Source organism: Lepus europaeus, chromosome 4, assembly GCF_033115175.1.
Source record: "Lepus europaeus isolate LE1 chromosome 4, mLepTim1.pri, whole genome shotgun sequence".
Lineage (NCBI taxonomy): Eukaryota > Metazoa > Chordata > Mammalia > Lagomorpha > Leporidae > Lepus > Lepus europaeus.
In genome coordinates, this window is record NC_084830.1 from 109,389,901 (window position 1) to 109,417,456 (window position 27,556).

General features: G+C 57.6%; 1 protein-coding gene across 1 annotated transcript in view; it reads right to left on the minus strand.

The window, feature by feature from the left end:
• The window catches only part of FGF18 (fibroblast growth factor 18), a 34,651-nt gene extending 15,279 nt beyond the window's left edge, over nt 1-19,372 (minus strand). The window contains exons 1-3 of the mRNA XM_062189640.1: nt 19,289-19,372; nt 19,114-19,150; nt 6,210-6,390 (exon numbers count right to left, since the gene is read on the minus strand). Coding sequence (XP_062045624.1) covers nt 6,210-6,390; nt 19,114-19,150; nt 19,289-19,320 — 250 coding nt within the window. The 5' untranslated portion in view covers nt 19,321-19,372. The remainder of the gene's footprint in view (nt 1-6,209; nt 6,391-19,113; nt 19,151-19,288) is intronic.
• Between the last annotated feature and the right edge of the window lie 8,184 nt (nt 19,373-27,556).

The following is a 27,556-nucleotide window of genomic DNA, read 5'->3' on the forward strand; positions in this document are numbered from 1 at the left end:
GATGTGGCCCTGTCGAGATGAGACAGGCGCATGCTCACTCTCTGGCCTTTGCTCCAAAGGAGCCCACACTTGCCTTTCTCCTAAAGTCCCTGGAGGAGATGTGTTGGCCACGTGGGCCACCAGACAGGAAGAGGGGCAATCAATGCATCGATCAGAAGCTATGTTTAATCCTCGCTGGGGCTCTCACGTAGCTGCTCCAGCCCTGGGGGTCAGGGAGCCATGGGTGGCGGCTCCTCACTGGGGACAAAAGTTGTGGGCTCAGAGGGCAGGGGGTTTGGAACGTAAACGTCCCTCTTCGCTGCGTGAATTCCAAAGGACACCTGCCCGTTGATCGCGGTGTCCCCAGGGCACAGGGCAGGCAGGGGATCGCCCATGTCCCTACTGTGTGCCACCCATGTCCAGAGGACAGGAGGAGCCCTTGTGCCCACACAGGCACACACACGGAGGGACCCAGGCCCTGGCTTGCTCCAGCGCCTCTCTGTGGCTGGCTCCGCAGCGAGCAAGACAGACAAAGCCTCCGCCTCCAGGAGCTTGTGCTCCAACAGGAGTGATGTGAGAGGCTGCACCGGCATCAGGATGTCAGATGGCCACAGGCTCTGGGGAGGGAACCGTGCCTTTCAGGGACCAGGCACACAGACCCTCTGAGAAGGGGTGGGGCAGAAGCCGGCGTGTGCGAGGTGAGGACATCTCGGCAGAGGGACAGCCGCGCGAAGGCCCGTGGATGGGAACGGGCACCTCCAGGAAGACAGGCCGGCCGCCATGGCTGGCGCAGGCTGGGCAGGGAGGGGCCACAGGGGCTCAGGAGCCAGGCCACACTGGCTCTCCTGGCTGATTCAAGGACCTGCCTTGAATTCTACGGGACATGGAGTGGTGGAGTAGCAAGGCCTACATTTCTGCAGAATGGACCGTGGGGGCCCACCCAGGAGAGAGCAGGGTCCCTGCAGCCTCGTCGGTGCCAGCCAGCCCCAAGGATCGAGCCCTTCCCTCACACCAACCCCCTCCCCCCAGCAAGTAACAGGATGAGGGGACTAGGAGCAGGAGGACCCTCAAAAACCCCAGAAGACCCCACACAGCTCTCCCCACGGCCACACAAGGCAGCCTCTGATTACTTCGAGTCACCCCACACTGATTTCACTCATTCATCCGGCGATGTCTAAGGGGCCCTCATGCTGGGCTTGAGGACACAGCAGAAAGCAAGGTCATTGCCTCCAAGGAACCCCAGTCTTAGGAGCCAAGCATGCCAATAGCTGGCTCCACCAGGATGGGACCCGCACTGGGACAGGGGTGGTAAAGAGGCCAGGCTGGGGCTCGGGGAGGCTGCCCAGCAGGGCAGAGCCTGCTCCAGGGCACGCTGGCTCCCTGGGAGCCTGGAATCACAGACCCGTGCCAAGCCCCCACCGGAAGAAGCCTGCGGAATGTCAACTCCACACCCTCTAATCCACCCAGGCTGAAAGCGGGAAACTGAGGCTTGGGAGGGCACAGGTATGGAAAGGTAACAGCATTGTCCCTGTGCAATGTGGGCTGCAAGCAAGGAACAGGGCGCTAGACCGAGAGCTGCTCAAGGACTGGGACCTGGCACGTGTCACTCACCACTGCACACACACACCCCGCCCCCGGCTGGGCCATCTGTGTGGAATGTGCTAACTCAGAGGAGACTGAGCCACACCCACGAGAGGACCCCAAGGCCATCTTTCCTCAGCTGGCCTCGGCCCCCTGCACAGAACCATGCCAACAGGGCCTGCTCTGAAGTGACGGCAGACAGGAAGCTCCTCTTCTTCCCCCAGGGCCCCCCCAAAGCCTCAAGAACCAGCTCCTGGGGCCTGCTTTGTGGCATAGAAGGTTAAGCCTCCGCCTGCAATGCCGGCATCCCATATGAGGGTTGGTTCAAGTCCCAGCTGCCCCACTTTTTTTTTTTAAGATTCATTTATTTATTTGAAAGGCAGAGGCAGAGAGAGAGGGGGAGAGGCAGAGAGAGAGGAGGAGAGGCAGAGAGAGAGAGGTCTCCCATCTGCTGGTTTATTCTCCAAATGGCCACATGCTGGCTGATCCAAAGCCAGCAGCCTGGAGCTTCTTCCAGATCTCTATGTGGTTGCAGGGGTCCAAGCACTTGGGCCATCCTCCACTGCTTTCGAAGGCCATAGCAGAGAGCTGTTTCGGAAATGGCGCAGCTGGGACTCGAACAGGTGCCCATATGGGATGCTGGCACTGCAGGCAGTGGCTTTACCTGCTGAGCCACAGCACCAGCCCCTGCTCCATTTCTAATCCAACTCCCTGTTAATGCACTTGGGAAGCAGATGATGGTCCAAATGCTTGGGCCCCTGTCACCCACTTGAAGGACCTGGATGGAGTTCCAGGATCCTGGCTCTGGCCTGGCTCAGCCCTAGCAATTGCTGGCATTTGGGGAGCAAAGGAGCAGATGAAAGATCTCTGTCTCCCTCCCTGTCATTCTGCCTTTCAAATAAATAAATAAATCTTAAACAAACAAAGTTCCTAACAGGGGAGCCCCACCCTGAGCCAGTGACAGCCAGGACCACAGCGATGCAGTTCATAGTCATTACTCATATTCTTGCTGGGACAACCACAGAGGCCTTGTGCTTCGGACACTCTCCCATTCCAGTGGTCCATTCTGCAGAAGAGGACGGGCTCAGAGGGCTAACCCATCCCTGCTCTTACGTGGTCGAGCTAAGACGTGAATCCCACCAGACTCCAGGGTGCATGTGCTCAGCCCTTGAAACCCCAAATCCCTGGCTAGCCCAGCCCCCCCATCTGGTCCCAAGCCCCTCCACTTCTTAGGGTCCTGCCCTAGTAGTCAGCAGCCCTGCTTCCTATAGCCACGTACCAATGTCCTCACCTCCCAGTGCATCAACCTTGGAGGTGAGTGGGGCCTTCTCATCCCCGCTAGGCAGAGGAAGGCTCTGAGCCCAGAGCTGCAGACTCCTGGCCCAGGGCTGCTGGTCCCAGGGCAAGAAGGGGTGGCTAACAGAAACTTCCCCCTCGCCCCCCCTTACTGGCCTGGTAGCCCAAACCCTGAGCCTCCAGTCTTCTGGCCAGCTGTCTCATACCCCACGCCCCTCCCCCAGAGCCAAGGCCTAGGCTCAGAAAGCCCCTCATTCCTGGAGCAGCCCACCCTCATGGCTCCCATGGCGCAGGGAAAGCTGGAGGGGACACAGAAGGAGATCCTTCTGCAGAACACTGGGGTTCGGGAGCCCCAGTGATACCTGTGCACACTTCACCAAAGAGCCACCACTGCAGACAAGTCACCCAGACCAAGGGGACCTGCATTTTGAGCCTGCCTGCCCACAGAGGCTACCACTTCTACGACTCCAAGCTGAGATGCCAAATGCCAGGTGTTTGCAGGGATCCTGTACTTGCACTTCGTTGGCTGAAATTCTGAGACCTCAGTGAGGTGATTCTAACTATGTGTGTGTTGCCCATCTCAGGCTACATGGTTCTGTCAGCCAGAGCCAGACCTGAGACAGGGGGGAGCAGGTCCCTTCAGCACCCAGCCTGCCCCTCCCCCAGGGCGAGGCAGGCCCCTCATACAGACCTACGGAGCCACTGCCCCATCCTCCTGCCCCGTGTGGCCACATAAATCACCCTCCCAATAATATTTGTATTGATCATCTAGATTGGAAGCTTCAATTGGCTCCATTGTCTCACTTCCTCTCCCAGGGCTCACAGATGGGGTCCCTCATCTGCGTTTCTAATGCGACATTTAAATGAAGCAGCCGCAGGCCCCCATGGTGCCCTGGGTATGCAGGGGTTGAGGAACATGTTCCTAGAAAGAGTGTGATGACCGCTCAGCAGGTGTGGTGCTAGATCGGTCAGGTTCCCCCGAGCCCCAAAGGGGGTCGGCCGGAACCCCCACCCCCGGGGCCACTCCAGCCCCTGACCCACATCAGGTTTTTTTTTTTTTTTTTTTGATAGGCAGAGTTAGTGAGAGAGAGAGAGAGAGACAGAGAGAAAGGTCTTCCTTCCGATGGTTCACCACCCAAATGGACGCTACAGCCAGCACGCTGCACCGATCCGAAGCCAGGAGCCAGGTGCTTCCTCCTGGTCTCCCATGCTGATGCAGGGCCCAAGCACTTGGGCCATCCTCCACTGCACTCCCGGGCCACAGCAGAGAGCTGGACTGGAAGAGGAGCAACTGGGACAGAATCCGGCGCCCCGACCAGGATTAGAACCCGGGGTGCCGGCGCCGCAGGCGGAGGATTAGCCTAGTGAGCCGCGGAGCCAGCCGCACATCAGTTTTGACAGTGCCCTCGGTGACTTACATGCTCACTGACATTTAAGAAGCATGGCACTCAGGGCTGCGGCGTAGCAGGCTAAGCCTCTGCCTGTGGCACCAGCAGCGCCTATGGTGTTAGTTTGCATCCCGGCTGCTCCTCTTCCAATCCAGCTCTCTGCTATGGCCTGGGAAAGCAGTAGAAGATGGCCCAAGTCCTTGGGCCCTTGCACCTTCGTGGGAGACCTGGAAGAAGCTCCAGGCTCCTGGCTTCAGACAGCACAGCTCCAGCCTTTGCGGCCATCTGGGGAGTGAACCAGTGGATGGAAGACCTCTCTCTCTGTCTCTCCCTTTGTCTGCAGCTCTACCTCTCAAATGAATAAATAAAATCTCTTAAAAATTAAAAAGAAAAGTACAGCTCTAATCCAAACCTCACATTGTTATCGATGAGAAACTGAGGCCTAGAGATGGGCAGAGGGTGCAGCCGAGGTCACACAGCAGGTAAGATCCCCTAAGGCCCCAGCTCAGCAGAACCGTGTCCGGGGCCGTCTCCCTCCCCAGCCCCTGCTTTGGACAGATGGTTCAGACCAGAGTGTGACCCCCCTGTACTCTCCTAGCCTGGAGGGGCCAGCGAGAGCTCCGGGGAACCCCCAGCAGGGCACCTCCTCCTGCCGCGGCCAGCCAGCTGCCTCTTCCCTGGCAGCAACCGGACAGCAGAGCCCAGGGAAAACCTGCACCTGGGCCCGCACGGCGCAGCCAGGCGTCCACGCGGAGGGCCTGGGAGAGCTGGGGAGGAGGGAAGCTGTGGCCAGGGGGAGGGGCGAAAACAAAGAGGGGAAAGGGGCAGAGCCAGGAAGGGAAGAAGGGCGGGAGGGAGGGGCGGCGGTGAGAGTGATGGCCAGGGAGCAGGGAAGGAGGCAGCTGGCCTAGAGGTGCAGGAGGCCAGTGTGGCCCAGCCCTGCCCGGCCCAGCCCGGCCCCCAGTGATGCTGCAGCTGCCACGCTCGCTCGCTCGCTCGGGCCCTACCATGAGGTCAGTCCTGCCCCGGGGCTGCAGGAAAATAAATGGTGTCTAAGATAAAAGGTCCACGAAATTATTTGTCTTGTTGTCACGTCCTGCCGGCAATGGGAAGGGGCTGGTGAGCAGGATCACCCCAGGAACGCCGCGGCTGGCAGCCTTGGCCGCATCAAGGACTCCCAGCCCAGCCAGGGCCTCAGCTACCCACAGCCCTGCCTCCCCAGGCCTAGCGCTGGGCTCTCCTGGCCAGGGGCGAGAACCAGGCTGGCTCGGAGCAGCCAGAGCTCCTCCTGCCTGGCGATGTTCAATCCATAACCTGTGCGGTGAGTACTCGCTCAGGGTCTGTCACAGCCATGTACCCCCATGCTCTGGAAGACTGCAGTCATGTTTTTCTTACTGCTTAGGGGCCTTGCTCCTCCCAGTTCTCATACAGAGGCAGCCTGGGGGTGCCGGTGAGGGTCCCCAGGCACCTCCTGACGAGGGCCAGGAGGTTCCAGGTCAAGGGCAGGTCAAGGGGACCATGATATTGTGAGTATCCACATTTCACAGGTGCACAAGCTCAAGTGTGCAGCACACATACACACAGGCACTCACACACATACACACACTCACAGGTACACACATACACACACGCCAAGGCAATTCACACACACCAGCAGCAGCATCCAAAATGCATGACCCAGTGGCTCCTGCCCCTGCAAGTGTCTGAACTTGGGGCTGGTGCACCAATGGCATGGGGAGCAGCCATCCCCCAGGGAGCCAAGGATGACCGCCACTTAGGGGGCATTCACCCGCCAAAGCGCTTTGCGGTAGGCACTCCCAACCAGCCTTCCCTGGCTTCACCAATGCAGCCCGTTTACAAATCAGGACACTGAGGCCCAGGGTCACACAGCCGGGACCCAGCAGAGCTGGAATTTGCACTGGAGGCCTCTGAAGCCCCGGGGGAAGAGGAGGAGCTGGCACATACCATACTTGTCCCCGTCCTCGCCGCGGGCGCTGATCCTGCGGCCCAGGACCTGGATGTGTTTCCCGCTGGTCCGGCTGTAGAGCTGGTACAGCCGCAGTTGCTTACGGCTCACATCGTCCCGAGCCCGCGTCTGGTTCTCCACGTGGATGCGGAAGTCCACGTTCTCCTCGGCCACCAGCACCTGGGCAGGGAAAGGGGCCACAGTGAGCCACGCTGGCAGGGCTGGGGCCCCTGGGAGCAGGAGCCAGCCACGTTCACAGCAGAGGGCAGGGCCTCAGCCCAACTCACAAGTGCACCACTGCTACCCACATTTCACAGATGGGGTGACCGAGGCTGGGGAGGTGAACCAAGGTGGCCCGGACAGGAAGTGGTGGAGCTGACTCAGGCCTGGGTCTGTGTGACAACGCCCGGAGTCTTCCCACCACAGCCCCTGTGAAAGCCAGGCCGGAGCAAAGCTTTCTCAGGTGACCTTGGACCTGTGGGATGTTCTGCCTTGGATTCCTTCTAGGGAAAGTGGTGGAGCCAGGGCCCCATCCCAGGAAGAAAAGTTAAGGAAAGAAAAAGAGAAGCAGAGCACAGAGACACCCCCGCCCTGCCCCTGAGGCCCCTGGGGTACGGCCACAGGCACAGCCACGCCCAGCCCCAGGACCCCCTCTTTCTGAGACAGCGCCACCTCTGTCACACTTCTCATTCTCCAGCCAAGCTCTGTGTTTCTTTCTAGCATTTGTGACCTTGACATCTACTCAAGTGACAACTGTCTGTCCCCAACAGCCTGGGAGCACAGGAAGGCTGGAGCACTCTCTGTCTCTCTCTGTCTCTCTTGCTCTCTCTCTCTCCTCTCTCTCTCTCTCTCTACCTCTCGGGGGCTGCTATTTCCCAAGCACCTAACAGAGCAGAAATGCAAACACTTGTTGAATGAATGAACGAACGTTGAAAAGACCTGGAACCCTGTCATTGCCAAGTCGCCTCTAACAAGGCTTTCCTGCATCCTGCAAATTGCATGCCATTGCCCTGCCTTGAATCCACAGAGCTGGACAGTTCCAAAGTCCCGCTGGCACTCTGGGTCTGTTTCAGATGAGCCTTGGCACACAGCGCCAGCACGGCCCCACTCAGCCCGTGGCAGGGCTCTTGGGACCCCGGCTGCTCAAGTATCTGTCTCACTATGGGCTCCCAAGGGCAAGGACAGCCCAAGGCCAACCCAGGTCTCTGTCCCCAGGTGACTTGCACCTGTCCACCCCGCCCCAAGGCCTGGGCCCCACATGTATTTTGGGAGGACCACATTATTCAGCTTTCACAGGCCTCCTCAGGCTGGAAGCATCACTCTGCATGACAGCTAAGTGAAGTGAGACTCCGGAGCAGCACACACAGGCCTCGTGGCCCCCAAGCCTGCACTGCCCATGGTCCACCCCTGCTGTGGGCTGCCACCTTGCAAACCCCCACCACCACCACACAGCAGTGCTACCGGGAGCTGGCCCCAGGTTCCAAGCCCAAGCGCCACTCTCTAGCTAAGAAACCCCAGGCAAGCTCCTAACCTTGCTGTGCCTCCGTGTCCTCACCTCTAAGAACAAGGGTGATGGTGATGCCCCCCCTCCATGGGCTGCAGTGAGGCTGAAACAAACAAGCACCCCCTGCAGCATGCAGGGCAGGGGCTGGCAGAGGGCAGCACACAGCAGGGGGCAGCGCTGGCAGGGCTAAGGCAACCCTGCAGCCCGTTCCAGAACAAGTGACTGCTTCCCAGAGTTTCAAGGACTCTGGGCTATGGGAACGCTATGCACAGCCCCCTCTCCCCGCTTTCCAGATGGAGAAACTGAGGCTCGGAAAGGCATATGGCCCAGAGGGGCAGGGCCTGGCCTGCTGGCCCACCCGGTGTGCCTCCAAGCAGCCACAGAGATCAGAGTCTGGACCTGATCCCTGCAGGCCACCTGGCTTTCTACCCAGGGCCCCAAGGCCCACACCTGGTGGGCATTTGTCCTGCATGCCCCACACCCATGGCCTTCGACCCTCCTGTGATGACTTCTGGAGTGGCCTGGCCCCAGCCCCTCCCCCAGGGCCAGGCCTCCAGCCTCCCTCCCACCCTCTGACTCTCCTCCTGCTCACAGGAGACCTTATCGACCAGAGGTCAAACCAATCTCCTCCCCCAGGGGCCCCGAGGGGCACACTGCTGCCCCAGAAGCCGCCCTTCCATGACTGATTTTCTCCCTGGCCCACTGGACACAGGCAGCGGGGGTGACCTGGGGTCAGCAGGGGCTATCGGGGGTCCTCCCCAGAAGGCGGGGGGAATGATCCCTCTCGCCATCTCCAACACTGCAGCCAGACCAGCCCTGAGGGACATGGCAGGGGTGGCTCTGTTGTCGGACCCCAGAGAGGCAAGGAGCAGCCCTGGGCTTCCTGGGCAGGGCCTGTGGGTGGCTCCAGCCCTTTGCACAGGCTGGCCTCTCTGCCCAGGGCACCCTGCTCCCTCTGCCCAGCTGTCACCTGCCTCCAGGAAACTGGCCCCTGCCTCCCAGGCTGGAGTGTGCAGAGGCTCTCCACAGCACTTTGCTTATTGTCCCCAGAGTCCAGCCTGTCTGGTTCATCTCTGGGTCTCAGCTCTGCCCCCAGGAGGCAATTAGCAAATGCGTGCCAAATGGCTGTGGCTAAGAGTGAGGGACTCGGCTGCTAGAAGCCCCACCCCTCACTGCCCAAACAAGCAGAGTGTCCCACAGAGGGCTGTCCAGGATGTTCCTGAAGCTGCTGACTACTAAGCTCTCCTCTGCCTGACGCACTGTGCTCTAGATACGACAGCACTTCCTCTGGTTCCCTCAACCGCCCATGCAAGTGAGCCCATTTCACAGATCAGCCCCTTGGGGCCTCTGAGCTGTGGCTGCAGCCTGCTGAGTTCCAGGGTCCACCTCCAGAGCTCACTTCCTCTCTTTGCTTGCTAGCCAGGCAGCAGGTCCCTCGGTCTTGGTGCCTATCTTGGAGGGTTTCCCAGGAGAGTCGGAGCTGCTGGCCAACAGCCGGCAGGTGCACGACGGCTGTGAAAAGCCACAGGATGAACTCTCAAAGGTGAGAGGGGCCGGCACATAAAGGACATCTCCTTCTCCTGTGTCACTCCACCTGCACCCCTCCCCCGCCACCATGCGAATGGGTTTCCCTTTAACTCAAAGCAGCAAGGTGGCCTGGGTCCCCAACCACCCTCCCCCTGCCCCTGCCCTAAGGGCTTGCATCTGCTGTGAGCACTCACTCCCCCATCCACAGGTTGCACAGAGACCACCTGGGCCTGCCAGGTTCCAATTGCCCCTCAGGTCTGCCAAGGTCTCCAGGCGGGGGCCCCGGACATGGTGCCCAGCAGAACAGGGCCCGCCCACCTCCTGGCCACAGTCTCCTCTTGTGCAGCTCTGTCTGCATCACGTGACGCCGCTGCCCTGGCTCCCACATCATGTGACGCCGCTGCCCTGGCTCCCACTACTCCACAGCACAGCTGCCTTGGGACTTAGCCCCACCGCACTTCCAAGTCTCCTCTCTGGCGCTTTGGCAAGAAAAGTGCCAACCTGCAGTGATCCACCAAATGCCTCCCCTGGGACCTCCCACGATCACCATCGCTGAAGACATCGGCTGCCCAGGCCCACTGGTGGCTCCAACAATCAGGTGCATGGCTTTCTCCTCCTTCCTGGGCCATGTCTGCACCTCCCCCAGCCATCCAGCACACCACACATCAGCCACACACACACAGCCCACACACACCCCCACACGCATTCAACCACACATGGTAACTAGCGCCACCTGCTCTTCCCTCCTACCTGGCTGCATGTCCAATCATCAACGAAGTTGATTTGTTTAACCCTCAGTTTTCTATCAGCAAAACGGGATTGTTTATAATACGTATTTCAGAGAAAGATTCTATGAGTAGCCACAGCCACCCCTTTATTTATTTTCTTTTTTTCTTCATGTTACTTTGTTTCTTAAAAACCACTACTGTGGCACAGATCCTTTGTGCTAGGAACACTTTTGGAATCCCCACAGCAAGCCCATAAGAGGGTATGATCATTACCCCCATTTCACAGATGGAGAAACTGAGGCTTGAAGAGGTTATGACACGTGTCCTAAGTCACGGAACTGGTGAGAAGAGGAACCAAGATTCAAAAGCAGGCCTGGGTACTAGGTACACCAGTTAGGACACCATCTGGGACGACCGCACCTCACATCAAAGCGCCTGAATTGAGTCCCAGCGTCCAGCTAACAGGCGCCCTGGGAGTCAGCAGGTGATGGCTCAAGTACTTGAACCCCTGCCACCCACGTGAGAGCCCCAGATGGAGGCCCTGGCTCCTGGTTTCAGCTTGGCCCAGCCTCTGCTGCTGTAGGCATTTGGGGAGTGAACCAGTGGGTGGAAGATCTCTCTCTCTCTCTCTCTCTCTCTCTCTCTCTCTCTCTGTGCCTTTCAAGTAAATAAAAAAGAATAAACTTTAAAGTTTACATTTTACAACTGGTCTGGAGCCCACGTTCTCCACTCCCCACCCCTGCTGCCACCCTGTCTCTTCCTCACTCACCCTCTCCTGCACTACAGCCGCCACCCTTATCTGGGGCCCCCAGGGTCAACCTCAGTCCGGAAACACCACACAGAACATTTCAGAAACAGCCAGCTCCGATGTTTTCAGCTGTACTGTTCTAAGCAGCATCAGGAACTCTCACGCCAAGCCCTGCGGTGCACCTGGGGCAGAAGCGTCCTTTTGCTCCGCGAGACCCCGCTGCGCACGGCCTGGTCCCATGGTGACCATCCAGGTTGCGGGCCGCCCCCGAGCACCCCAGTGCTTGCTGCGTGAGCTCGCCACCACCCTGATTTCGGGCAGCCACCAGGGGTCTTGGAACACACGGCCCCCCCCAGATAAGCAAAGAGGAGTGTGTTCCAGGACTGGCACCAGGAGCGTGGGTGGGGCCAAGATGAGCCACGAAAGGACTGGAGGCCTGCAGCTCTTCTCCCCCGCGAGGGGAGGATGGGGTCCACTGCCCTCTCCTGCCTGGGTCCCCCATCTTTGAGGCCTCACGCAATCCGTGCCTGTCTCCAGGCAGCCTGCCCAGAAAGGGAGGATCTGGCTGGCCCAGGAGGGGCAGCCCACAGACTTCCGGCACATTCCACCGCCCACCCCCCCACCCCCTCCAGCAGCGGTGATTTCCGAGTTGTTCCACATTCTAGATTCAGCCCTGAGATCTTCTCCTCCACCCCAGGGTTGTTCCCCAAGAAAGCCAGCCTCCCCGTCTCTACCCCAACATACAGCTCCCTAGTGCCTCCTCGAGGGCAGCCTGGGCCCCAGTGCCCGTGGATCATCACCACTGTCACCCGGCATTTGCTCTGTGCCAGGGCCCAGGCTGTGCACCTGCCAGGCTCTGCCTCTCTGCTTCCCCTGAACAACCTGAGCAGGGGTCAAGTCCCACTGTCCCTGTGCCCCAGGTGACAAAGGGAGACCCACAGAGGCCAAGGGACTCACCCACATGGTACAGAGGATGGCAGAGCTGAGATCCAAGCCCAGCTCTGGCTCTGCAGCCTGGAAAGCTCCCCCGCAGGCAGTCTTGGACAGAATGAGGGGAGCGAGGCCCAGCCCAGCCCCTACTCTGCCCTTGGCTCAGATGGGTGCCCCACCCTGCCCTCAGCCCAGGCTCTGGCTCCTGTCACACTCCCCACACCCAACTCAACCAGGACCAACTGCCTGCTGCCACAAAGGGCCCTTCCCCACCCCCAGCCTGTCCATTAAGCTCCCAGGGCTATCAATGTATTGATTGGCGGGCTGAGCCATCAGCTGGGAGGGGCTCTGGGGGGTGGGGGTGGGGCCCAAGGGTCAGCCTCCCTCTGCCCATACATCAGCCTCCTCCATACAGATCGTCAATATGGGTGTCAACCCCAGACCCAGCCTGGGGGTGAGGGCCAGGGAAGACCCCTGCCCTCTCCTCTTCACCCCTTTCCCTTCCTGCTGGCCCCTGCTCCCCTGGTGTCCTGCACGGGCAGAAGAGTTCTTCCTGCCCACAAGAGGACAGTCACGCTCTTTATTCTGGCATTGAGTGCCGCCTTGGCCTTCTCCATCACTCCCAGTCCTGCACTTGACACAGCAGCCAGCCCAGTGGGTGGGGCTTCCTGAGGACACCAGGACACTCCCTGCTTGCAGGTGGTGGAGTTCCATGTGCCCAGAGACGTCCTCTCTCTCTCTCTCTCTCACACACACACACACAAGAACACATGTACATGCCCACAGGCACACGTGTACACACATGCACCCCCACATACGTGCACACATGCACCCATACATGTGCACACACACACACACGGGCACTGGCTGGCTCACGCTGTCCTCACCCCTGGCTTCCTACTACTTCCCCACTCAGTGGGACATCTTCCCTGGCAAGTTCCTCTTGCCCCAGGCCTGATTTCAGGGCTTTTCTTGTCTTTTAAAAAGAAAGGTCGGGGGCCGGCACTGTGGCTCACTTAGTTAATCCTCTGCCTACAGTGCCAACATCCCATACGGGCACCAGGTTCTAGTCCCAGTTGCTCCTCTTCCAGTCCAACTCTCCGCTGTGGCCTGGGGGGCAGTAGAGGATGGCCCAAGTGCGTGGGCCCTGTACCCGCATGGGAGACCAGGAGGAAGCACCTAGCTCCTGGCTTCGGATCAGCGCAGCGCATCGGCCGTGGCGGCCATTTGGGGGAGTGAACCAACAGAAGGAAGACCTTTCTCTCTGTCTCTCTCTCTCACTGTCTATAACTCTACCTGTAAAAAAAAAAAAAAAAAAAAAAAAAAAGGTAATATATTTATTTTAAAGGTAGAGCAAGACAGAGAGAGAGGGTATCTACCAACTGTTAGTTCACTCCCCAAATGTCCACAACAGCTAGGTGTGGGCCAGTCTGAAGCTAGCAGCCTAGACCTCCACCCTCATCTCCCATGTGGGTGGCAGAGGCCCAAGGACCTGGGCCATCATCTGTTGCCTTCCCCGGTGCATTAGCAGGGAGCAGGATTGGAAGTAGAGCCGCTGAGACTTGAACCAGCACTCAATTATTCCATCAAGAGGCAACTTGCCCTACCACCTACAATGCTGGCCCCCAACCGAAACAGACTCAGAGAAGACAAGAATCTTCCATCTGCAGGTTCATTCCCCGAATGCCCACAACAGCTAGGGCTGGGCTAGGCTAAAGCCAGGAGCTGGGAACTCCATCTCCCACATAGGTGGCAGGGGCACAACCCCTTAAGCCTCACTTGCTGCCTCCCAGGTCGCACATTAGCAGGAAGCTGGATGGGAAGCAGAGGCAGGACTCCATCCCAGGAACTCCAATATGGGATTTGGACATCCCAGGCAATGGCTTAACCCACTGTGCCAGGACCCCCACCCCTTCAGGGCTCCTCATGTGAGCACCACCAAGCCCTTAAGCTCTGGCTCCCCAGCACTCATCTCTCAGTTTCTCCCAAGTCCCCAAGGACTGACACAGAAACTGAGCCACCTGGCACAAGGAGAGCAGGTGGGGCCTCCAGCTGGGTCCCCAGCCAACAGAGGCCCTCCCCTCCAAGCCAGCATGCCTGCTCTACCAGGGGCCTTGGTGCCTTCAGGATGGGTCAACCTCCCCTTAGCCTCCAGGAAGCTCTGAGTGGGGGCCAGGCAGGCTGTAAGATGCCTTTGACCCACACGCAGCAGATAACCGACCGAGCCATTACTCCGACTGTTACTCACAGTGTGCCTGCCACTGTGCTTGGCTAGCGTCTCTGCGCGCTGCAGCCGGTTTCATTCTCACCATGATCCCTAAGAAGCAGGTACTTCTCATTGTCCCACTTCACAGAGGTGCAGAACCAGGGGCAGGGGCTCTGGCCAAGGAACGTTTGCTGAACCGCCGCTGAGCAGCATAGCCAGGATTCAAGCTGGGCTTCTGCAGCGCCAAGCCTATGCATTTGGGCACCAGCGGAGACACCTAGCTTGGCTGGTGTGTACTCGGGTTGGTAAGCCAAGGCCCCATCAGGGACAGAGCCAGGACTGGAAACCAGGGATGCTATCAGTCCTACTCAGAGGCCCCAGGAGGCCTGACGTGGGCCCTGGCCACGGCACAGCAGCGTCTTCCGAGGCAGAGCAAAGGACTACCAGCAAGTCTGACGAAGGCCCAAGGGGGCTGATGTCCCAGAACAAATCCCCAAGACTCAAGTGCGGACCGAGGCCTCAGCCCTCTCTCTGTGGCTGGTCTGCTCCCCTCAGCCCCAGCACATGGGCAGGGTCCTGGACACTGCCCCTTCCCGTGATGCGCTGCCGTGGCTCTGGGGTGAGGGGGGCACACAACAAACTCAGCAAGAACTCCAGAGCCCTACCGTCCCTCCCCAAGTGACCAGGAGGTGGCAGAGCCCCGGGAAAGGACAGGGGGCCTGGGCAAGGCACCTCCCAGAGTAAGGCACAGGGGGTGGGGCTAGAACTGCAGGAAAGAGGTGACAGCCCAGCAAGCCCCTTGGGAAGCAGGTACCATCTTGTTGGCTTTTTCCTATTTCACAGAGGCAGAAGCTGAGACCCAGGGAGGCTGAGTAACCTGCCCAAGGTCACACAGCAGAGAGAAGGCATAGCCACCATCCGAAGCAGGCTGGCCAACTGCAGATTCCTCATACTGCCTTTTCCTGTTGGGATAGAGCCAGAGAGATGTGAGCCAACTCCAGCCCTGCCTCTCTGGCGCTGTGAGACCAACAGCAACTGACTGTGTGCCTCTGAGCCTCCTGTTCTGCATCTTGAGTTCTGCATCCTGAGTCCAGGCTGCTTGTGAGGCCTGGAGGGAGAAGTGGCACAATGCCTGAGCGCCACGAGCTGGATACCTAGCGGCCGCCACGACTAACCTCCATGGTGGGTGCTAGCCTGTGCTCCACTGTCCCAGGCCCACATCCCTCCTGCAAGAGGACCAGCCCAGACCCAGGTCCTGCAGAGAACACGAAGTCTCTCCCTGCCCCTCCAGTCCCCTGGGGGACCCAAGGTATCCTCAGGACTGCCCCCAGCAATGGAGAGGCTGCACCTGTGACCCCGACATCTGCCCCAAGCCCACTGACACTGGCCGTGCCAACCACCAGAAATTCTAAAAATCCACCTCCTTATCTGGGAGCAGAGCTGGTGACACTCCCGGGCTGCAGGAATGCTGGCAGGGTGCCCGCCCCTCCTCCATGCTGGAAAAGAGGCTGGGAGGGGCACTCGGGACCTCACACACCCACTGCCTGCCCAGACGCCACCCCCCCCAACTTGGGGACCCTCGGGTCAGCCCATTCCAGGAGGCCCAGGGCCTGGAGTCACTGAGTGCTGACCAACTCCCCCTACTCGCCCTGACACACCGGAATCCACCCAGGCCCTCCCTGCAGACCCCGAGCATGCTCTTGGGAAGCTGGATCCCAGCCAGGAGGCTCTGGAAAAGTCAGGTTGGAGTGGTAGAAAGAATACAAGGTCGGGACTTTTAGCCATGGATCTGGACAAATCCCTCCCTACCCTGTGCCTCAATTTCTCCATCTCTGAGACAGGAACTTGACTCCTCCTACCTCAACCTCCTTGTAGAACGCTGGGAAGAATGAATCCTGACATTACTTTAAAATTCTTCCAAGCAGCACCTCTTCCCTTAGCAGAGTCAAGGCTCAGCAGCCTCAGTGTCTCGCCTGTGAAATGGGAGGAAGATTCGCCCTGCCTCACTGCACTCCACAGCTCTGGGAGCAGAGGAGCAGATGAGACCAACTCCCGCTGATGTGTCCTCACGTACAGAGAGACAGACTGCGCCTCACTCCCAAGGCCATCAAGAGGCAGGCTCCCAGCAGGTAGGGGCTGGGGACACACCTCCTGGCGGCGTGGACGGCTGCAAGATGTCACTTTAAGAAATCGGGCACCCAGCAGGACCAGTCTCTCCCCAAAGGACATTGTCTCCCCATCAACTTAAAAGGCTGGGTGTGGGGCGTCCTCAGCCCAAGGGGGCGTGGAAGCAAACTCCCAAACTTGAACATCTCCTGCAGTGTGGGAGGAAGCGGTCCTAGGGGAGGGTCGTGGGGCGGGAGGAAGCCCCCCTCCCCAGCGGCCCGCCTGTCTGGGGCAGGCCCGGACCTAGCGGAGCCTGGCGGCCGGAACAATGTCGGGCAGGTGCCGGCCGAGCTGCGTGAAAGGCCGGGCGCCGGTGTCATTGTCGGAGCTCAGCCGAGTGCAGAAAAGCAATTTACTGGTCACGCCGCCCGCTCCCCGCGGAAATTTTTAAAATTCTTCCAATTTGAGCTGTCCGCGGTGTCCCGAGTCGGGGCGGACAAGGGATGAAGGGGTTTTATTAAATTCCCAGCCTCCCACTTCCCCCCGGGGTGGCCGGTGGGTGAGGGCGGGGCTCAGCACACTGGGGCTGCCGTTGCATGTGCTCAGGGACCCGTTCTGGGCCTGGTGGCTGACAGACAGGGGGAGGACAGGAGCTCGGCCCTTGCTGAGACCAGACTAGCCCCAAAACACTGTGGCGGGGGGCGGGCAGGGCATAGGTGCCCACGTTTCCCGGCAGAGCCAGGTGTCCCCCTAGGTGGGCAGGTGCAAACCTGCACGGCCTCTCCCCCTGCTCCCATGTATTGGGCCAACTGCATGGCCACCTGCTTCCCAGCAGAGGAGACTAAGACTGGCCACAGGGAGCCACAGACAGCAGGAGACGGAGTTCCAAGTACCACCCTGTACCTCGCCCTGCCCAGGATGGAGCTGCCCCCAGCATGGGCCCGCCAGCTCCCCACTAGGAAGCAGGCAGACTGCAAGACTCTGGGCTACCAACACCACATGCCCCCTCCACGCCACAAAGGCGCTCTCTGCCACCAAAGGCATCCTACCTTTGTCCTAGGAAGTGTGAATGGGGACCCGAGCCTGCCAACCTTGCCCATCACATCCCAGGGTAGCAATTCTTTACCTTTGAGGGGGGTCTTAGATGCATTTGAAAATCTTTTGGGTAGCTGAGGACCGCCTTCCAGACACAACACATTTGGACACCATTTTTGTGCAATGTCTCAGGCACACCCCTCCCCATAATCCCATGCTTAAACCTAGACCCTGGGTGAAAACCATCAGTTCTGAGTGCAGAAAGGCCAGAGAGCACAAAGGGGCACAGGAAGGGGGAAGGAAGCAGGGGGGAGGAGGGGGAGTGGACCGGATCCTTCACCTGCTTAAAGGCTGCCTCCCCCTCCCCAACCCAGGGACCACCCAGCTCTCTCCCAAGATGCTGGCTCTGGCCCGGGGCTGGAGGGGGGACGCTGAGGCCAGATTCCCTGGCTCACACTGCCCTGGAGAACACAAAGACCACACGCAGCCCCTGTCCTGGGCCCCACTTCAAGAAGCACCAAGAGGAGCATCCGGAGGGTCTGGGCGCCAAGGTGCGAAGACTCCCCTCACCCCAGGCCCAGCGTTCCAGAAAAGAGCTTTGGCCGGGTCAGCCGAGCGGAACCCCTGCAGCGACCCAGGGGCCTGCGCTCTGCAGCTCTGCAAGGGGACCCTGCCGGGCACTAGCTTCTCTCTCTCTCTGTCCCCTAGTCCACCCCCACTCCCCACGCGGGGCCACAGCTGCTTTGGCGACCAGCCAGTTTTAAGTTACTGACTCCAGTTGTATTGATTCAAGGAGTCAGTGGGGACTCCAGCCTGGCCAACAGGAGGAGAGAATCCATCAGCCGGGCCATCCACCTGTCCTGCCAGCCCCCAGCCCTCTGGCTGCACTGGCGGCACAGGGACGGGACTGCCATGCTCAGGACAGGGTGGGAAAGAAAACAAGAGACCCACCACCCACAAATGCTGCAAGAGGTTGCTGGGTCTCCACAGCACCCCGCACACCAGAAATCTAGGAGAAACACCACTTGCCAGAGCTCCAGGCTCTCCCGGCATCTCCAGAGTCCAGAAGGCGCCAGCCCAAGCATCTTCGCCAGCCCTGAAGGACACCTGCCCGAAGCCAGGAGGGGGCGGGGGCGGGGGCGGGACGGCCATCCTGCAGCCCCTCCCGCGCCGCGCAGCTCTAGATGGGTGGGGGCTTGGGCAGCTGGCCCTTCCTATCCCCTCCGCCCGCCCCTCACCACCACCACGCTGCGGCAGCGCTGGTCTGGTTCTAATCGGGGCTGAAGTCAGCTCCCTCGCTCCCTCTCCTCCCTCCCTCCCGCCCACCCCCACCCCCTTTTCCCTTCATTTCCACGGCTTTGGAAGCCAGAGCGTTCCAACTGTCTGCGTGCCAAGACCTTCCCGAGTCTGAAAGCTGCTGAAGTAACAGATCAGATTTTAGCAAGTGCTTTCCAGGCTGAGCGCCAAGCCCTCTTCTGATTCACGGAGAGCTAGAGTGAACGGGGAGCAGGCGGGGAAGCAGCGAGGGCTGCGCCGCCTCGGGCGAGGGCGTACGGAGCGCCGCCCGTGCGGGAGCGGCCTCGCCGGGCTGCGGGCAGCGGGCAGCGGCCCTCGGCCCGGGCGCCCCGCGTCTGCCCTCGCCCTGCGTGTGCGTGTCTGTCTGTCTGTCTCTCAATGCTGCAAACGCCTTTGAAACCAGAGAGTAATTTACAACCGAAGCTCCCTCCCTGGACTCGAAATCCACTCGGCTCAAACGAGCCTTTTTGTTTGGAAGAGCGAGCGGCGACGTGAAGGGAGGGTTAGCAGAGAAAAACCCCCCAGGTCCCGACTCCGGCAGCTGCGGGCAGGGGGCTCGGAGCACGGCGCACCGCTGCGGCTCAGCCCGCCGGCTCCGGGCATTTCCTCCCGGCCGAAGCCGACCGGGGCTGCGCCAGCCCGCGCCAGCTCGAGCCCCTTGCCCTTGGCCAGTCCCGGCCCGCGCAGGGTGCGCGCGGAGCCGCCCTTCCGCGCCCTGGGAACAGGTGCACTGGGCTCGGCGCCCAGGAGGGTGGGGCACAGGGAGGGGGCGCGGCCCGGGAGAGGGGGGTCGGCTTGCACGGCGAGGTAGGAGCCCACGTACCTGTACCTGGAAGCACAGCAGCAGGAAGTGTAAACACCTGCAAGAGAGAGACGGAGAGGCGGTCAGCGGGACTCGAGGGACCGGGGGCGCGCGGACAGACAGACAGACACGCCGTCGCAAAGTGAGGCGACCAGACGGCCAGTCAGGGTGGGCTGTCCCGCGCGCGGGCGCTTACAGGCAAGTGCAGGCGGAGGGCGCAGAATACATCGCTGGGCGGGGGGGAGGCGGCGGCTCCTAGCCCAGCCTGCACATGTCCGCTCCGCGCGGCCGGGACCGGGCGCCTCCGCCGCCGCCGCCGCCGCCGCCGCCGCTGCTGCTGCTGCTGCTGCTCCCTCCTCGCCGGCTGCTGCTGCTGCAGACTCTGCTGCTCCGGGGCGCTCCGCGGCGCGCCCTGCGGCATCAGCGCCCCGCGCGGCTCCTCCCGAGCGCTGCGCCCTGCGGGCTGGCGCGGGGGCTGCGGGGCGGCCGCCTCTGTGCAGGAGGTGTCCGGCCGGTGCGGGGAAGCTGGCTCAGCGCTGGCCGGCCGTCCGGCCGTCCGGCCGTCCGCGGGAGGCTGGCTGGCTGGCTCACTCCGGGGACTGCATGCGCGGCGGGGCTGGCGGCTGGGGCGCGCTCTCTGGCCGGGGCGCGGGGCTGCGCGGGGCCGGGGGTCAGCGCTCCGGAGCCGGGGCGCGCGGCTGCAGCGCAAAGGCGTCACGGCCGCTCCGTCTGGGCGCCCGCCGGCTCATGTCTCCTCCTCCGCGTCTCTCCGGCCGTGCGCATCGCCGCCTCCCACCACTGGCGGCGGCCGGGGCGTTTTCTACGCGCGGGCGGCGAGGGGGCGGGGGGCCGGGGGCGGGCCCGGGCCCGAGCCGGCACAATGAGGATGCGGGGCCCGGGGGCTCCCCCCTCGGGGCGCGGCCGGACGGGCGCTCAGCTCGCCTGGGTGCGCCGCGCCCACATCAAAGGCGGCCCTGCCCGCTTGCCTGCCTGCTGCGGCCTCTCCACTGCCGCCGCCGCCGCCGCCGCCTCCTCCTGGCGGCTCCGGTTGGAAGGGAGGCGCTCAGAATCCGGCAGCTCCGAAGGGGCAGCACCCGCGAGGCCGGGCCCGGTGAACGCTGGAAGCCGTCGGAGCGCTGCTCCCGGGCGCAGTGACCCGCGCGCGGCGGCGCAAACGTTGCCCGAATCTGGCAGGCGGCGGTCCCCCAGGTGGCGGTTAGGTGCGGGGCGTCCTCGCTCGCCCACAGTCGCTCCTCGCACGCACACCCACCCGCGCTAGAGTGGGGAGCGGGGAAGAGGGCGGGTCAGTCCCAGCCCTCAGGGCGGCTCCGCAGCTGAAGGGGGAGTCGCTTTTACCCACCCCGTGAGCGGACGCAAAAGGGGGCCATTCTCTAGTCGCCCTCCCGCAGGGCTGGCCACTCTAAGGGAGCCCTTCCTCGCCCTTCCCGTGCCTGCTGCTGGAGGGGGAGACTCCGGGGCGTCTCTCCCCTGCCCTACCCCTGGCCTCTCTGGGGCTCCGGGGTCGCTTCTGGGGATCCCAGCTGGGCGCCAGGGTCAGCGAGCCAGCTTTGGAAACACACGGCTACCACCTAGCGGCCCCGAGGCGTCACTGCAACCTCAGCCGGGCGCACCACAGGCCGAGGAGTAGCCAGCCAGGACTCTGGTCAGCGCCCACTTTAGGCCCAAAAGCAGGCTAAGGTTTGCTTCCGCCTGCAAACTGAGCAGCTTGGGCCTTTGACTACCACGCTTCTCAAGACACTGTTTTGCACCGCCTCCAGTCCGTCCAGAGGCATAACTCCTGTCCTCTCCACAAACCCCCAAACCTATTCTCACACCCTGCTGCTCCATCTACAGCCCACGTCAGCCAGGCTCTGCTTGGCCTTATGCTAAAGGAAACAGGCCACAGTGGGAAGGAAACTGGAAAACAAGCTACAAAGCAAAACTCAGGAATCTTCTTTGGTTAAAAGCCTCCTTGCGTCGTTCGTGTGGTTGATATTCCCACCCCACTAAGGCATAAACTGAGGCATGTGCTACTTCCTAGACATGGAATGTGAAATGTCAGTATTTGTTCCAAGTATCAAGCCTTCCTGCAAGCTATCTGAAGTTCAAGTTCCAAAGCAGAGGCAATTATTCCCAAAGATTTGTTTTTTAAAAGATTTATTTATTTGCAAGTCAGAGTTACACACACACAGACACAGAGAGGTTCACTCCCCAGTTGGCCACAATGGCCAGAACTGTGCCGATCCGAAGCCAGGAGCTTCTTCCGGGTCTCCCACGCAGGTGCAGGGGCCCAAGGACTTGGGCCATCTTCTACTGCTTTCCCAGGCCAAAACAGAAAGCTGGATCGGAAGTGGAGCAGCTGGGTCTTGAACCTGCACTCATATGGGATGCCGGAGCTTCAGGCTAGAGCAGTAACCTACTGTGCTACAGCACCGGCCCCTCCTGAAGATTTATTTGAAACACAGAGATTGGCAGGGAGTAGGGTACACTGGGAGTAGGGGGAGAAAGAGAGGGAGGAAAGAAGAGATTGTCTCCCATCTGCTGGTTCACTCCGCATATGCCTGCACTAGCCAAGATTGGGCCAGGCCAAGGCCAAGAGCCAGGAACTCCATCTAGGTCTCTCTCCCATGTGGGTGACAAGGACTCCAAGTACTTGAACCATCATCTACCACTGCTCAGGTGCATTAGGAAGAGCTGGAGCTGAAGCTTGGAGGATCCAGGACTCGAACCAGGCATTTTGATATGGGATGTAGGAGTCTCAAGTGACAGCTTAATCCTCTGCCACACCACCAGCCCACAAGCAGAGGCTACTTTAAAACAGCCTGTTGGGGTTGGCGCTGTGCCACAGCAGGTTAAAGCCCTGGCCTGAAGTGCCAGCATCCCATATGAGCGCCAGTTTGAGTCCTGGCTGCTCCTCTTCTGATCTAGCTCTCTGCTATGGCCTGAGAAAGCAGAAGACAGCCCAAGTCCTTGGGACCCCGCACCCATGTGGGAGATCCTGGCTCCTGGCTTCGGATCAGCTCAGCTCCAGCCATTGCAGCCATTTGGGGAGTGAATCAGCGGATGGAAGACCTCTCTCTCCCACAGCCCTGTAACTCTATCTTAAACAAACAAAAAACCTGTTTCAGCATCAGGTGCTGAGTGATGGAGAAAGTCCTTGTGTGAAGCTACCAAACTAAATTTACTTAGAAATTCCCATTGCCAGAACGTTTTAAGACCTCTAAGATCCAGTTAAGGGGTGGTTTGAGCTCACCACCCACTAGTGTGTGAAGTACCCCCTGGCTAAGAGCTGGGGGTCTCTATACTGCGACTATTTTCTATTACTTCTGAACAGACTGAGTATGAACTACTTGATGTCCCACCTTTTTGCCTGCAATCTTTTCCAGTGCTCTGATAGTGTCTTTGTTGATCTCCTCTATCCCACAAACACCACTGACCAAAAAGTCAAGATAACAGTTTGGGGTTACAAGCATAAACACAAGAATCAGAGGTCCGGGATTTGAATGTTGCCTCCAATATTCACTTATAAATTCCAGCAAACAAGTCTGCAGACTGCTTCCTCATCTACAAAAATATGGCCAAGAACTGTAATAATTCTCAGAGTTGTTGAGTACTGGACAAAACCATCCAGAGTCTGGCACATACAGGCGGCTCCCAACATTTTAGCTGTTATTAACTCAGCCGTAGCTATGGTTTCCACTGTATTCTCACATTTCTTTCCTTTACAATTTCCCGAAGTGGGGAGGTAGGATCACTCCCAAGGTAGTTGAAAAGGCTTCTAACTAGAATATCTTTAACTTCCTTTTACTAAATTATTCCTTTTTCTCACCAAGCACATGCTCAAACCAAGCTCCACACAGCTGTTACAATATGACCTATTTGCCACACGCATTCGGAATCACTTATCAATTCATTTGATCACTGTCTATTGAGTCTACTGGACTTTCAGCCTTCACAATAAAGATAGGAAAGGTCCCCTGAACAAAAAAAGAAAGAAAGAAAAACAACTAAAAAGGCAGTTAGCTTCTACTAGAGAACAAGGGTAATAAGTCAACAGACCAAGGCTAAGTGCTACTTCTTTGAATGGAACCAACAGGGTGGGAGAGATGTAGTGGTCAGAAGACCATGGAAACATTTAGGCTGAGACCCAAAGATAGACGGTCAGTCATGCAAAGGAATATTCCAGGTAGACTTCAAGTGCCTATAATGGAAAAAGGCTAAGGGCAAAAACACAATTTGCTTGGTACCAGTTTTGTGGTATAGTGGGTTAAGCCGCCGACTACATGCCAGCATCCCAGATGGGCACCGGTTTGAGTCATGGCTGCTCCACTTCTGATCCAGTTCCCTGCTAATGGCCTGGGGAGAGTAGCAAAGGATGACTCAAGTGCTTGAGCCCCTGCAGTCACATGGGAAACCTGGATGAAACTCCTGGCTCCTGGCTTAAGCCTGGCACAGCCCTTGGTGATAAGCCATTTGTAGAGTAAATCAGTAGATGAAGACCTTGCCCTAATTCTAATAAACAAATCTTTTAAAATAATAATTAGCTTGATCATGCCTCATAGGAAAAATACAAGCCTTTTCTTATTTTAGAATTTATTCAAGACACTGGTTCACTTACCAAATGTACTGGAGCTGGGAACTCAAACCCAGGTCTCACCCATGGGTGGCAGGAATCCAACAACCTGCTGCCTCCCAAGGTGCACATCAAGAAGCTGGAATCCAGAGCTGAGCCAGGACTGGAACACTCTGATATGCTACATGGCCTCCCCAACCACTGAGCCAAACACGCACACCTTGGCATTTTTTTCACATACCATTTATATACAATTTTAATGCATCTAAGCACACAGTTCAATCTTGACAAACTTACCTACATAAAAATGCACCTCCTCAGGTAACTTCCCCACCCCCAACCACTGGTCCCAGGCAGTTTTTCAAATTTCACATATATCAAACCACATAGCATCATGCTCCTTTGCGTGTAGCCCGGCTTACTTTTTCCCAAGATTCATTGTTCCTGCACTTTCCAGCAGTCAGTCCATCTTGTTAAATAATACTTAATAGCATGGATATAACCAGTTGACAATTTATCTATCAAGGGCTTTCAGACTAAGGGTTAAGATCCAGTTACTCTGGCTTTTAAGAATGGAGGGAATGATACAAGTGGCAGTTGAGGGAGCCACTAAGAGCCTCCAGGCTGTTAAGAGTCTAAGGGCAGGGCCAGCGTTGTGGTGTAACAGGTAAAACTGCTGCCTGCAGTGCCGACATCCCATGTGGGCGCCAGTTCAAGATTCAGCAGCTCCACTTCCAATCCAGCTCTCTTATGGCCTGAGGAAAGCAGAAGATGGCCCAAGTCCCTGGGCCCCTTGTATCCACGTGGGAGACCTGGAACTCCTGGCTCCAGATAAGCACAGCTCCAGCTGTTGAGGCCATCTAGGGAGTGAACCAGGTGGACAGAAAACCTCTTTCTGTCTCTAACTCTTGCCTTTCAAATAAACCAACCAAAAAAAAAAGAGCCTTAAGGGCCTGAGCTGCATGGCCATACGCTAGTTTGAGGATGCAGTTAGACATTCCCAACTCTAAGCTACTCAACTCACCAACACTGAGGGACCAGGAACAGCATATGCTAACCCAATGACATCCTTCAGAGAACCCATTCAACTACTCTGCTTTTTAAGCACAATGACCTGACACTAGTTTCCCACTTTCTCCCAATCTTCATTGAGGAGGCGGACTCAAGGTGTTCATGGTATCCAACTAGTGTGGTGACAAAGATGGAGAACATCCAACCCAAAAACAAGGAACAAGATCTGCTCAAGCAGCAGCATCAATTGGATCAAGTTAGAGGTAGACCCTTAGCAAAGGGGAGGTTCTCAAGTTCACACAAATGTGGGACCTGTAACTGGTAGGCCTGAGTCAGGACACAGCTGGATGGACTGGATGGTAGTGATCTTCCTTGCACTTCCCGGAAAAAAACTGTAATCCTGTAATCTGGACAACTGATTTGTAAATTGTCACCCAGAATTGTTTCTCAGGCAATTTCAAACTAAAGCCCCACACCTAAAATGCTCATCTCCTCTACCTGCTCTTCAAGCAAGCATTTAACATTAAAGCCGTACGGTGTTCTGCTACAAATCTCTTGCTGGTATGGGTCCTCTGCATGGTCTAGAGTTTGAGCTCAATGGCTTTAGTTTAGTCTATTGAAAGCAAGCAGCTAAGTTATTAGCCAGGATCCACTGTTACACTTTAATGTTTTACTTATTTGAGAGGTACAGAGAGGGAGACAGAGCACAGAAAAAGGTCTTCCTTCCCCTGGTTCACTCCCCAACTGGCCACAACAGCTGGAGCTGGACCAATCTGGAGCCAGGAGCCGGTGCAGGGTTCCAAGCACCTGGGCCATCTTCTACTACTTTCCCAGGCCACAGCAGAGCTGGATTGGCAAGGGAGCAGTTGGACTAGAACCGGCACCCATGAGATGTTTCAAGCAGAGGCTTAGCTCACTATGCCAGTGCTGGGTCCAGCCCTGAACACCCTATCTTATATGCAGAAAGCTTCCTTTAGTTATCCAACTTGAACAATGCCCTTCCCCAGTTATTCCACCCTGGCTGTAGCCTATGGATATCATTCTGTTTTTCTATGGAGAAATGGGAAAACAAACTTGGAACATCACACTAAGTAGGCAGCAGCTCACCAAGGTTTGACAGAATCTTCGAGCAGATTTTCTCTAATCTGTGATACAGTGGCTTGAAATATAAAAACCTGAACTCGGGATATAATTCACTGATTCCTTTGAGGTTACTAGCTATCAGTCCATCATTCTGAAGACTGGCAAATATTTCTCCCAAAGGTAGGCACAAATGGAATCAATAGAATTTTGGTTTAAATGAAACCAGAGAAAATGCCTGCAGAGGGGCCAGTGTCGTGGGGTGCCATAAAGCCACAGCCTGCAACACCCAGATCCCATATGGGAACCCAGCTGTTCCATGTTCAACCCAACTGTTAATGACCTGGAAAAAGTAGAAGATGGTCCAAGTGCTTGAGCCCCCAGCACCCACAGTGAGACCTGGATGAAGTTCCTGGCTTTGGCCTGGCCAGGCATCGTCAGTCATTTGGGGAGTAACCAGCAGATGGAAGATCTTTCAAATTTGTGTTTTTAAAAAACGGCCTGCAGAGCCAGCACCGCAGCTCACTTGGCTAATCCTCTGCCTGCAGTGCCAGCACCCTGGGTTCTATTCCTGGTTGGGGCACTGGTTCTGTCCCAGTTGCTCCTCTTCCAGTCCAGCTCTCTGCTGTGGCCCAGGAAGGCAGTGGAGGATGGCCCAGGTGCTTGGGCCCCTGCACCCACGTGGGAGACCAGGAAGCACCTGGCTCCTGGCTTCGAATCAGTGCAGTGCACTGACTGTGGCAGCCATTTGGGGGGTGAACCAATGGAAAAAAGGAAGACCTTTCTCTAACTCTGCCCAAAAAAAAAAAAAAAAAAGCTGCCTGTAGAATAAAAAGGTACTGCTAAGGACTAAGCCATTAAGCAGCACTCTTATTCAGTAAACTGACTAGAGGTAAATACAATTGTTCCTTCAAAAAAAAAGCCTGGACTTAAGGCCAGTGGCTCCCACTCAGAATGGTGGTGATGTCCTGTTAGCTCAAATTGTTAGGTAAACAATAAAGTTCAACTTCAGACACACAAGCCAATATTTTAAGTTGTAATTGTTATTTCCATTAGGGTAAAACCAAATATTAATCCCACTTCCGAAAATGTTACATGATCATCCCAACAGAGTGAAGTGCCCAATCAGGGCAGCGACTACACCTCATGTGATTCTTGTTAACATTTCTTTATGGCATTACTTCAATACCTGTTACTTATCCAGTAAGCTGAGTACTTCATTTGGGATTGGTCTAGCAATTCAGTCTATAAGCAGATCTTTCCCTGTTATGCCTCCACTATCATCAGTAGAAAAGCAACACAAATTGCTGAACAATTAAATCAGTGAGATTGTTAACAACCTCAATGACTAGAGGAGGCACTGACACCTACCACACCTTTTGTTCACCTCCACCCCCCAAGAGATGACAGCCAGCCCAGTTGGAAAGGGCAAGGACTGCACACTGCACACTCCCAAAGCTGTCTTCACCCTACTAAATCAACATAAAACAAGCTAGGAAAGGAAGTTGGGGAGAAAAATATAAAACGGAATCAGGGATGAGACTCCTTCATTACAGTATTTTTCAGATTGTAAGTACATTCCAAAGGGCCCAGGCACTTAGTTAAAGCTAAAAATAAAAGTGACAAAAATTTGAGAAGACAGAAAATAGTCTTTCCTAAAGTTTAAACGAAGGAATGAGGAAAAATATCCAAGAGAATCAAACACAAAGCCTAATAGATGGAAGTGGGACCCTGAAATCCCCAATGACCCAGAACTGGAGATCAGACCAAGTCCCCCAGGGCCCAGTTTATGAATTCACA